Source organism: Bombus bifarius, unplaced genomic scaffold (genome assembly GCF_011952205.1).
Source record: "Bombus bifarius isolate JDL3187 unplaced genomic scaffold, Bbif_JDL3187 scf7180000009565, whole genome shotgun sequence".
Lineage (NCBI taxonomy): Eukaryota > Metazoa > Arthropoda > Insecta > Hymenoptera > Apidae > Bombus > Bombus bifarius.
In genome coordinates, this window is record NW_022885198.1 from 254637 (window position 1) to 267378 (window position 12742).

At 27.8% G+C, this 12742-nt stretch overlaps 3 protein-coding genes across 5 annotated transcripts; 2 read left to right on the forward strand and 1 right to left on the reverse strand.

Annotated features, from left to right (window-relative positions):
* The first annotated feature begins 503 nt into the window (after positions 1-503).
* On the forward strand, positions 504-5502 carry LOC117215372 (mevalonate kinase). The gene is made up of 5 exons (XM_033461745.1): positions 504-557; positions 3530-3624; positions 3701-3802; positions 3880-4793; positions 5075-5502. The coding sequence occupies exons 4-5, from the start codon at positions 3909-3911 to the stop codon at positions 5330-5332; spliced, it is 1143 nt and encodes a 380-aa protein (XP_033317636.1). The 5' UTR covers positions 504-557; positions 3530-3624; positions 3701-3802; positions 3880-3908; the 3' UTR covers positions 5333-5502.
* Positions 1222-2883, forward strand: LOC117215392 (dolichyl pyrophosphate Man9GlcNAc2 alpha-1,3-glucosyltransferase). The gene has a single exon (XM_033461781.1). It carries the CDS (start codon positions 1222-1224, stop codon positions 2851-2853), a length of 1632 nt encoding a protein of 543 aa, XP_033317672.1. The 3' UTR covers positions 2854-2883.
* Positions 5503-7240: 1738 nt separating the features above from the next.
* On the reverse strand, positions 7241-12470 carry LOC117215365 (two pore calcium channel protein 1-like). 3 transcript variants are annotated; one of them, XM_033461730.1, is made up of 12 exons: positions 12108-12470; positions 11503-11687; positions 11257-11421; positions 11066-11191; positions 9499-9806; positions 9126-9406; positions 8813-9031; positions 8624-8740; positions 8218-8557; positions 7840-8141; positions 7585-7691; positions 7241-7521 (listed from the first exon to the last, which is right to left on the reverse strand). In XM_033461730.1, exons 1-12 carry the CDS (start codon positions 12208-12210, stop codon positions 7282-7284), a joined length of 2493 nt encoding a protein of 830 aa, XP_033317621.1. In that variant the 5' UTR covers positions 12211-12470; the 3' UTR covers positions 7241-7281. The 3 variants fall into 3 exon arrangements, with proteins under 3 accessions (XP_033317621.1, XP_033317622.1, XP_033317620.1); XM_033461731.1 differs by having other exon boundaries at positions 11503-11618; positions 12108-12469; XM_033461729.1 differs by having other exon boundaries at positions 11503-11720; positions 12108-12210.
* Positions 12471-12742: the final 272 nt, after the last annotated feature.

The window sequence follows — 12742 nt, forward strand, 5'->3', positions numbered from 1 at the left end:
CTATCTAGCTATTATTATAAAAGTAAAATTTTTATTATTACATTTATTTAGAAAATAAAATTTTCTAAATAGAGTTGATGTTTAATAGCATTTAACTGCATTGAAACAAAAGAATTATATTTTTACATCAAAGCGCGATGTCGATTAGTAGCAACTTACGAAATACAAGAAATTAAGTGCGAGAAACAGATATGTTATATAGTAAATTTGTGAAAATGTATGTTTCATACGGTAATTTTTGTGTTCATAATTTTTATTTAAAATTTATTTGTATGAATAACAAAAAAAATTAATATAACAGATAGTCAGTTTTATTCTTGTAACATAACTGTATTTGAATGAATAAACTGATATCTAAAATGGTATGTGTTAATCCTTATCTATTTTGTATTAGAATAATTAAATAACTTTCTAGGAATACATGCATAATAAAAAGTCTGCATGCAATGAGCAATGTTCGTAGCTGAAAAATATGTAACTGCATAGACTTTAATCTCGTTTTTATGTCAGTAAAACTGCCTCACAGAGAAGTTCTGTTAATATCGACGTTCCTGCAGGTAATAGACATTAATTTTCATCTAACTATTGCGAAATAATTCCAAAAATAACAAAAAGGCTCATAAAGATAATAGTTTTTAAAATATTAAAATCATTCGATTAGTCGAAATACTGAAAATCAATTGATAACATCATATCAAATTATGCGAATGAGTTCAAAAAATGTACCTTGACGTTCACTTGAACTCAACGATCATTCAAACCAAAAAAAGTCATATAACCAAAAAATAGAAGAAGAAGTATTATATTTTATCATACATTTGCTGCTTATGATTGCAAAGTTTATCAAAATAATTACACTAATTTTAAAGTAAATAAATATCAATAAATATATAACAACTTCTTATTAAATATATATAATCTCCTCGCATTTGAAAGCGTGGTGAATTAAAATCAAGATTAGAAATTTAATTTTAAATATGTCATATACTGAGAGTTACATAAAAAACAAATTAATGAAAGAATTAAACGCTTCACACGTGGTATGTATTTTGTATGATTCATCATATTTGCGTATATATTCTTTATTTCGTTCTACTGTTTTCATTCTAACCTTAAATTTTCTATATAAACCTAGGTAGCTAAATGTTATTTCTGAAATATATTTGTTAATCAAGAGCATGCTTGCAAATATAAGCTGTTAAAGCTTATTCAACATATATGATGCAAGAAAACACACAGATCTTGTTAATCTCACTATTTGCTCTCCTTTTGAGATGGTGTGTTACATATCATTCCTACAGCGGTGAAGGAAAGCCTCCAATGTTTGGAGACTATGAAGCCCAACGGCATTGGCAAGAAATAACGTTAAATGTGCCAATTGAGAAATGGTACATAAATACAACAAATAATGATTTACAGTATTGGGGATTAGACTATCCACCATTAACAGCTTATCATAGTTTAGTGCTGGGCTATGTTGCTAATATGATCAATTCTTCTTACATAAAGTTACACGAGTCTAGAGGTTTCTCATCTGAAAGTCATAAATATTTTATGAGACTCAGTGTTCTTTGTGTAGATATTTTGATTTATATCCCGTCGATAATATATTTTATATTAACTAATCAAGTATCTGAAAACTTTGAAAAAGTAGAACTGTCTATATTTGGTCTGAAAAGAAAACATATTAATCTTCTGCTTATATTAATATATCCTGGTTTAATATTAATAGATCATGGACATTTTCAATATAATTCATTTTCATTAGGACTGTTCATTAGTGCTGTTACAGCTATACTTCAAAATTCGTTTATTATTGGGTCGATCTTATTTGTTGCAGCACTAAACTATAAGCAAATGGAACTTTACCACGCATTGCCAATTTTCTTTTACATACTTGGAAAATATTCACCTATGAAAGAACGGTTTTGGTTGTTCAATTTAGTAATGCTCTTCTGTATATCAATTACAGTACTTTCTACATTTTTTATTATATGGTTACCTTTTATTAAAAGTTGGGAAACATTTGTAAGTGTTGTTCTTCGATTATTTCCAGTTTCTAGAGGTGTATTCGAAGATAAAGTTGCTAATATTTGGTGCACAATCAATGTGATTTTTAAATTACGTAATACTTTTGCAAACAAGGAATTAGCAAAAATTTGTTTAATGTCAACTACATTTGCAGTTTCACCGAGTTGCATAAATCTATACTTAAATCCACAGAAAGAGAAGTTTATTATTTCCCTTATTAACTGTGCATTAGCATTTTTCCTGTTTTCGTTTCAAGTTCATGAAAAATCAATCCTACTTGTTGCAATTCCAGTTTTATTGTATTTTCAAAGCAATTCGTTTCCTTGTTTTTGGTTTTTAATAATTTCACACTTTAGTATGTTACCATTATTTATAAAAGATGGTTTGTACATGGTATATTGGGCTACATTAATCTTTTATTTCATTTTTGTTTTATGGGCATATTCTGATGTGTTTGATAACAGCGAATTATTGAGTAATATTAACTTAAAAAAGAATGTGCTTGTAACCAATCAAAGAAAAATTAAAGCAAAGCTAAAAAGCAATGAGAATAAATCATTATTTACCAAATTAAAAAGAGATATGATACATTATAAGAATATTTTTGTTGTTGTAAGTTCTACTGTATCTTTTTGGAAAATAATTCTGTTTTATTGTTCGATTCTAGGAATAATAATGCTTTCTCTTATTAGTGGTTTTTTGAAACCTCCAAAGAGGTATCCAGATCTTTTTGCATTATTAGTTTCTGCCTATTCCTGTGGACACTTTATTGCTTTCTACTTATACTTTAATTACAAACAATTTGTATGTGAAAAATATTAAAAATTGAAATAAATCAGAAAAACAATTTAATTTATGTTATATTATTACCATACTCCTTATTAAATTATTTTAATAAATTATTAAAAACTAATTATTTTTCTTTTTCAATATAATTCAACAATTTAAGATAATATTTCAGAAGAATATTGCGTTATGATATATTTACAAAACGTGTCGCAGCCACTATTCACGATTATCTAATATTTACGCCGATAAAAATATTGTTTATATGTATCATCACCTTTACTGAAGCATTATACAATACTTTACGGAAATTTGAACTTTACTCTATTACTGAATTCTACTTTTCTAAATTAGCATAACAATAATGTTATGAATACAAATTTAACTCTTTGTAGTCGGAAACTTTGTAACAATATACTTATATCGTTACAGGGAAAAGAGTTGATTGACTTTAGAATAATTAATAATAAGAAACACAAATTTATGTAATTTATGCGTTAACGGATAACAATAATATTTTTATAATACAAATCTAATTTTATTTTCTAAAAATTATTTGTATTGAAAGTAAATATTTATATATATTATTTAACATAAACATTTAACGTAAATTTTATGTTAGGAAGATCATAAAGTTCCTGTTAGTATTAGAAATATGTAGATTGTTTTGTTACTATACCTATTAAATAATTATTTTTAAATGTTGTTACAGGAAGTCATAGATGAATCTGATGGTTGTGGCGCTAAGTTTTCTGTAACAATTGTTTCTAGTGCATTTGAAGGCAAATCTTTAATTCATCGACATAGGTACTACATTTTAAAGTCCTAAAAAATTTAAATAATATGCTATTATTTAAGTACTATATTAAAATTAATATTTCAGGTCAGTACATTCAGTACTAGAAGAAGAACTTAAAACAATTCATGCATTCAAGCAAAAGACATTAACACCAGCAGAGTGGGAAAAGAAGGAAATGATAAAAAGGTATTTAATAATTGATTCAATTATGATTGATTTTAATGTATCATCTCTAAAGTATATTATTCTATTTCCATTAATAGCTCCACGAATTAGACTTGAGAAATTTAAAATGATTCAGTTTAAAGTGTCTGCTCCTGGAAAAGTAATTCTTTTTGGAGAACATGCTGTAGTATATGGAAAAACAGCTGTTGCTGCCAGTGTAGATTTACGTACAGTTCTAAATTTCGCTGAATTACCTGAAACAGAACAAATTGTTAAGATATGTTTTCCTAAAGTAAATTTATTTATTAACGTACCTCTACAGCAAATACAAAATTTCTTTTTTATTAACAAAGACGTGGAACATGTAGAAAATTATGAAGCATTTTATAACAAAGTAAAAGAATTTGTCTCCATTATTAGTTATGCAAATCTGCAGCAAAGATTAAGCCTGGAAGCATTCTTTTATCTTTTTATTTATATTACGCAAAAGGAAGAGATCGAAGTGAAACCATTTCAAGTTCACTTAAATACAGAATTGGGAATTGGTTCTGGACTTGGTAGTTCTAGTTCCTTTGCAGTTTGTCTTGCTGCGTGTTTTTTACATTGGTCACGTTTACAAAAAGATATTTATAAAATATTAGATTTTTCTATCTTAGACACTATTTCAAAGTATGCTCTAAATTGTGAAAAAATTATGCATGGAAACCCCTCTGGAATAGACAATTCTGTCTGTACATATGGGTCAATAATAGAATTCAAGAAGGATGATTATGTAAAGTCAATAAGTAACGTACATGCTCTAAAAATTTTACTGGTAGACACAAGAGTAAATAGAAGCACAAAGGCTTTAGTTGAAAGACTATTAGAACTGAAACATAGATACCCAGTTATTATTGATCTGATTATGAGTTCTATAGACAATATATCCAAAGAAGTAATTAAAATTATTGAAAAACTGAAAACAGTTTCTACTGACGATGAATATTTTCTTGAAGGATACAGACAATTAATGGTAAGTATTTTATTAAAATATAATATATTGCTAATAATTATTATAATAATTACTAATTCAAGTAGGGTAAAATACTTCTAAAAGCAATTTATAGAAAATCTTGTATAATAAGAATAACTAGTAATATTTCATTCACAAAGTTAAAAAATTAGTCTGTTATTTGGAAAAATAACATTTGTCTGGTCAAGTGATTAACAATATGTTAAAATGTTATTGGTCATTACTTTCTATATCTATAAATGTATTCAAATCTTATTACAACTTATCATATATTATTACAGATACTTATTAATATGAATCAAGGACTGCTAGCCACATGTCAAGTTTCTCATCCATCTTTAGACAGAATTTGTGCAGAAGCACAAAATTATGCTTTGGCAGCAAAGCTTACAGGTGCTGGCGGTGGTGGACATGCATACATTCTCTTATTACCAGATACACAACCAGAAACTATTGCAAGTATTTCACGAAAATTAATTGCAGATGGATTTACTGTTAAGTTAACAACTTTGGGAGGTCCTGGGGTACAAATTAATTAGTAATTTTGTTATAAATATTGCATACATTAATGCAAATAAACTTATTTTTATTCTGAATATTCTCAATGTGATGTAAATTTTATTTATAATTATAAAGGGTACTTGTAATTTTTACACAAAATGTAAATTACAGTTTTAGTACAGTTTAATACATGTTAATGGTTATCTCATTAATATCTTTTTTATTTCAACTATTTTCATTTTTTCCTTTTTCATTAATCATGATAGTATAATTGTCTTATTTCTATCATAATGTTAAAACTATTGATTGATGTATAGAAAAATATTCTATTCAAGAAACTATAGATGACCTTAAAATCTTTGGAAAGCATCACTTTCAAAATGGACACATACAGATTACGGACAATAATTTAACACCATTTAATTTTTTCTAATAAAATTCTTTTCTATCTTTTATAGCGTGTTTTAACACTTTATCGACCGATAGCCGATTAATCGGTTTTTTGTCGCCGACGTTTACCGACCTATAGCCTACCTATAGTTAATCGACTCCCATGGCGATAAACAATCTTTCTCATTATATGAACAGTAATTTGTTATTTAGTACTAAGGTACCTTGCTCAGTTACGTCAGTTGCGATGCTTTGTAAGCTCCGACAGTTTTATACCAATTTGAAAAACTTACCGTTCGCGATGAACGAAAAGAATGGTATTGGAGAATTTTATTTAGATGATCTGTCAGATTGTCCTGACAGTTATTCAAGAAGTAATAGTGGCGACGAAAGTGATGGCAGTGATATAATTATTCGGAAGCGAGGTTCTGTATTGCCACTAAGATATAGTGATTCAGAAGATGATGAGATACGTAACGTCGAAGATTATAACTATTTCTCATTTGAACTAAAAACCGTTGTAATAGATAAAATAAATATAATTTAGTACTAATATCATGAAAACAAAAGATTTTATTCAATTTAATTATCCTATAATAGCAGAAAGCAGCCAATTTTATCTGAGCATACGAAAAGCACAGATACTCCCGCCCGACAGTCTAAACCGAAACAGAGCCGGCGCCAGGGAGAATCTGCGCTTGGGCTGCCGATCGGACGTGCGCATGCTGTTGAACTGCTAGCGGTCAGTGAGGTGTTGATTAGGTGGAACATCCTGTATATTATACAGTACAATTTTATATATTTGTAATATAAAACTAAAAAATGATATATATATTTATTAGTTATTTATTTACATAATTTATAACATAAAGAATAAAATTTTTCATATTTAACCATTTGAATCCCAGGGGTCTTTGAAGAAACAGGATCAAAAAATCCCGAACAGCGCGATAGCGCTTGTTTTAATCGATTGCGAAGAGAAACAAACGGCGCTATTGAGAAGATAACAGTGAAATACAAAATACCGTCAGTCGTCCGTAGCGTTCAAATGTACTGGGACTTTTCGACACAAAATCTAAACAACGTGATCACGCTGCTTGGGACTCAAACGGTTAAAATAATATGAAAATTGAAGTTTAATGATGAAGAATTAAATAAAAATTACACAATTGCAAAGAGAAAGTAAAATAATTTCTAAATACAAGCATTTAGGATAGAATACATTAAAAATTTTATAAATCAATTCATAATTCTTTATGAAGAAAATTGTACTTTTATCTGCAGAAAAAGCAAAAAGTCAATTTTGATATTAATAAAGCTTTATTTACGCAAGATATATGATTTAGTGGATTTATATTTACGTTGCAATATTTTTAAAAATATCATCAATTATTTGAGTCTCTATATATCGCAACATAATCCGAAACGAAAATGTTTAATTTCTTTTATATCAGTTAAATATATTATTTTCTTTTTATTTTATGTTGTTAGTAAAAAATTTAATCGCTTAATTAAATTTAATTTAATTTGTATATTACAACCTTTCAATACTTCTATATTGTAAGTAGACACAATGAAATTTAATTTATTATTACAATTATACAACATTTGATGTATTACGATGTGTTTGTCGCAAATTGTCTGTTAATCCTACATGATCTGTTTCAGAAATTGCTTCCTCTCTATAATTTTCTTCTAAACTATGAGTAGCATTTGATAAAAATTGCCTTTCTGCTTGTTTAGCCTCTATAATCCATTCGGTAATTTCATTCGTATACATTTTTCTTTGCAAAACTTCTCTGGTTCTAGGACGCGAGCCAATAAAAACAGTAGTTCCCTGCAACATTATTATATGATTGCAGAATAATAAAAAACATATTTTTTGAAACTTAAAACTTACACCAACTATCAGTGAGGGTCGCAATTTTTCCAAAAGTTGAAAATCTTCTACTATATATTGCAATTCGTCCCATTTTAGTTCCACTTCTTCATGTAACATCTTTTCCTCTGTAACGAAATGTATACAAAAGGACTAATAGAAGATTTAACAATCCCAAAAAAAGTACAAATTTGGTTAAAAATAACAAAAAAAGTTTATAGAAATAGTCTACATTTCTTCCATATTTTATGTTGAATAATTAAGGATATTAATTACCATCACGTTTAGATGTTGATTTTTTATAATGTATTCTAAATCGAAAGGCCTCTAAGAAACTGGATACCACAATGGTTAAAACAATCATTGTCACCAAATAAAATATCATAAAATATATTCGTGTATACATTCCAACAGTAAATGCATATGCGTTCATTAAAATAAACCAATTATTAACAACCGTTAACTCAAAAAGGGTCATTCCACTGGCTATAAGGTTGTCAAAAGTATTAAGGTAATAATATCCTAGTGCGGTACTTTCATTGGCAGAGTATTTGTAAAAGTCTTCAACTGTTGTATTTCTGACAAATATATATTATTTAGTAATTAATTTAAAAATATAATTTATTAAAAAAGATATTTTACCTATGTACTTACTTGCAACAATTTCGCATATTATATCCTGCAAACAATTCCATCCCAATGATTGCAAAAAAATAATATAAAACAAGCATGACTACTGCAGTGGAAGACATCAAGGGAGTTAAAATCACAAGTGTGCCAAATACGTCTCGGTATCTTTTTTTCATTTTAAACAATCTTAGCAGTCGAAGTGGTCTAAATAGAACGAAAAATGTGGCTGTAGGAAAAAGAGATAAAATACAAGCTGCAACAAGTGTCATTATAGATGTTCCTAAATCGAAAAGATTCCATCCGGAACTCAGATATCGTCTTGTACCAAGTCCTAATACTTTTATTAGTGCTTCAGTGACAAATACTATAAAATAAAATTAGCATTAAAATAATTTTTCACACACCTTTTATAAATATTATGTTTACTTACTTCCTCCAAAAAGAAAAGTATCCCAAGATGCAGCAAATAGAATTGTGCTATGAACATTATCGCCTGCCTGTAATATCCTTATTATCATAGCAATACCATTTGCAATGATTGTTATATCTAAACATTTTATAATTGAGTATATGAATTGTAAATTAGTATTATAAAAATTTGTCTTCCTTTTAAACTTACACATTAAGCTTTCAAAATATGGCCATCTAATAGCTGCATGTGCTCCTGTGCATAGAATTTGCAAAGGTTGTGATGTACTGTGATACCAAGGCACAGTAGAGTATTGTAGTTCCCATTGAAGTATAATAGTATCATAAATGTTTAAAAACTCTTCAACACTTAGAACTCCACTTCCAGAAGCATTTAAATGTTGATACATTAGAACAATGTCTCTTATGTCTGTAGTGCAGTATATTATGGAATAAATTTAATTTGTCTTACCTTCTTGTTTTATAAATAAACTTTAATGTATATCTGGAGGAATTTTACGTACTTTTATTTGGAGCATAGTATCGCATTAATCCTTCAAATTGGCGAAATCGCATTTTATCCGGATTTTGTTTTGAAACTAATAACTTAAAGGCATGTTGACATGCTTTTCTTTTATGTAAAAACAGTTTTTTAAATTTATCACGCTCAGCTGCTGTAAATGTTTCGTTAACCACCGCCAACATCAAATTCATCATTACGTACAACATTGTAGACAAATAAGATACAAAATATATCGCATACCATTTGTTTCTTGAATATGATGGCATCATTACATCTGGAAAACTAAATATTGATATTGTTACTAATATCTAATCACAATAAAATGTATCCAAATTTTAAAATATTATTGGAAATTTAATTACAATTATACTTACTTAGCAGTAGTAAGAAGAACAAAGAGACTCACAAAACTGTCTTGTAGTGTACAAAAATTTCTATTCATTTCAGAAAACATATAGTAACCCAATACAGTGTACAGTGTTATAAAAAATAAAAGCAAGCCTAACATATCCAGAATTGGTGGCAATGTTAAAAGTATTTGTCTGATAAATCTTCTAACACCGCCAAAGCATTTCGTATCTACTAAAAAAATGGGCCTTAGAGCACGTGTTACACGGAAATGCGATGATTGTCGTACTAGTACTGTCATCGCTTCTAAAAACATGATGACCAATGTGATACACTGTAAAAATAATTTATATGTATAGTCTTCACTTGTATTAAAGAATTAATTAAAGATATCTTAAATATGTAACTACAAATTCACTACAAATTTGGTAATTTCATTTCTATTATTTCTGTTACTCCTTATTAAAAAAGCTTTTTATTATATGTACTAATTATCATATTAAAAGAAACAAGACATTATTTTCTTAATTTTTCTAATTTATCTTTGCTAAATTTCAAGTTGTTTTAGCAATTTTATTTTAAATCATTCTATACTTTATAATTTTATTTTTCTTACTAGGTTCTTATTAATGATTCATTTTAATTATTCTGATCTATCCATTCCATATCAAACAAACGTTTCATAATTGTTTATTGCTTTTAAACCATTGTGTAATAAATATGGATATGAATGAGTATAATACAATAATAATAATAATAATAGTAACAAAAACAACAACAACAACAATAGTAATAATGATAATGATGATAATGATGATAACAAGAATAATAATAATGAGTCAGTAGCAGTAAAATCACTAATATACTATACATATATTAGTTAAATCTGAATGTGTTCCCTATAAGATGTCCCAATAAAGGTATTAGTATACATAATATATTATAAATGAACAAATAATGCAATTATCAGCGTCTCGTTTTAATAAAAATGTAATCTTAAATAGTCTGCACTTGTGGTGTTTCTTATCTTCTCATTAGTACCCTCATGCTTTTTGTATCAGTCTTGTGCAAAACAACCATTTTATTGTACACTGTTCTTAAACATATTGACAAAGTAATGAAAGAAAACTGTACTTCAATCTTATAATGGTATTCAATTTACTAATAATTATCAGATGTAAACATAAGCAATTAGAATATACATGTCATATACAGGGTGGTTGGTAACTGGTGGTACAAGCGAAAGGGGGTGATTCTACGCGAAAAAAGAAGTCGAAAATACAGAATAAAATTTTTTTTCTTTTTTTTTTAATTTTTCCATCTAGACAACGATCTACAGTGAGATCCGTTATAACGTACCGCACGCGTACCGAGCGAAAATTCAAAGTCGATTTTCTCGAAAACAAAGCCTCAAACGAAAAATTTTTATTCTATATTTTCGACTTCTTTTTTCGCGTAGAATCACCCCATTTCGCTTGTACCACCAGTTACCAACCACCCTGTATATCAGTAAACTCGTGTGGATTTATATGAAGTTTAATAAAATTATACTACAAACTATTAAATCTGATTCTAAAAAAGAGTTCTTTTTACCTTCAGCATTGTTCGTTTGTGTTTTAACATTGTTGACCAGCCAATCCATCTTAGTTTCAAAGCTAATTCTATACCTATAATTATCAAAGCAAAAAGTTCTATAGATCCATGTGCCCACACTGGTATCTGAAATTAAAATATATAAATAACCATTGTAATAAAATAAAAGTACTTTCTTATTAATAACTTACGCTAAACAGTGATACAGCTGGCTCTTCTACAAGAGCTAAAGCCAAAAGTATAAGAGAAGTTAATAGATCTAACCCATAATACCAATTATTATGAACTAAGAGATATGCTGGCAAATCTTCTGGATGCTTTGGGTGCGAATCAAACTTTTCATTATTTTTACCTTCCTATGGATATGTAACATTATTGTAAGTAAATTTGAAAGCAATTATTCATATGAGTATATATACATATAAATGTATAAATACCTCTAAAAATATTGCAGCCTCGTGATAATTCATTTCCCAATGCAAATCATGATCTGTGATTGAATCATGTGATGGAAGTACTGCATTTTCAGACATGTTTTCTCTATGTACATCATCTGTTTCAAATTTGTGAATGATTTGATCAGATGTTCTTACATTTTCAGTGGAGGAGTTTACATGATTTTCTGCAGAAGGATATGATAGTATAGATCCATATTCTACAATAAGAAATAAGCATAAAAAATAAATATTTCTATAATGCAGAAGTAAATGATACTTTTCAGCAATAAAATAAATAATACAAAATAAATAAATTCTTTTTATCTTTATCATGAAGATAATCAAACATTATACTTATAATTAACTAAATTATGTATTATATATTTTTTGCAAAATTTTATATCATTGCTCTATTATAGATAATTATGCCAGAAAAATGTGTAAAATAAAATATGAGCTTTAGTTTGTTAAATATTATAAGCTAAAAGAGTAAAAGTGAAAATGACAAAAGTAACATAGTTGTGAAAAAGCAGAAATTTCATTGCAAAGAATAAATAAAAAATGAAATGAATTAAAATAGTACAATTAAAATTCATTCGACTTACTTTGGCATGTTCGATGTGAAATGTCTTGCTCGAGTGATATGTTTGCATCATCGTTAAATCGTTGATAATTGCCCGAATATTCAGTGGTTTTGGGAGAAGACATTTGAGAATACGTGACATGTCACATGCATATAGCCATTTGTTGTGTGAGCACGAATTTACACCGCTATATCTAACACAATGATGTGACTACTCAGATGCTGAGCACTAACTGGATTAGTCTGAAAACTATGTATAGAGATATACGTATATTTTTGTTTGAAACATATTTTACATATTACAATATCATAACACAACGATATTATTCGATCTTCTTGTATTTGACGTTCCAGTTCACGACGCGCATGCGCATTCCAAAAACCGAACCTGAGTGGATACTATTATTTTGACTGATAAAACCATAAAACTTAACTATTCACTTATGTAACAAAGACTTTACTTTTCGTTTTTCATATATTTTACGAACACAAACTTGATGCATATAAGACATATTTAATTACTAGAAAATAAATATAATCTGCAATAGAAGATAAAATAAATTAAAAATTTCTAAATTTTATTGTACCTTCTATAACATTATAAATTTTCTTATTTCATTCATCATTATAAATAAAGCTTTCAAATAAAATAAAAAA

Excerpts from the sequence above, each read along its gene's own strand:
- LOC117215372 (XM_033461745.1), top strand. The coding sequence starts at position 3,909 with ATGATTCAGTTTAAAGTGTCTGCTCCTGGAAAAGTAATTCTTTTTGGA. Across the intron at positions 4,794-5,074 it reads AAGGATACAGACAATTAATG|ATACTTATTAATATGAATCA; the intron begins GTAAGTATTTTA and ends ATATTATTACAG.
- LOC117215365 (XM_033461729.1), bottom strand. The coding sequence starts at position 12,210 with ATGTCTTCTCCCAAAACCACTGAATATTCGGGCAATTATCAACGATTT. Across the intron at positions 11,192-11,256 it reads CAGCTGTATCACTGTTTAGC|ATACCAGTGTGGGCACATGG; the intron begins GTAAGTTATTAA and ends TTTTAATTTCAG. Across the intron at positions 8,741-8,812 it reads ATATTTTGAAAGCTTAATGT|ATATAACAATCATTGCAAAT; the intron begins GTAAGTTTAAAA and ends TAAAATGTTTAG.
- LOC117215392 (XM_033461781.1), top strand. The coding sequence starts at position 1,222 with ATGCAAGAAAACACACAGATCTTGTTAATCTCACTATTTGCTCTCCTT.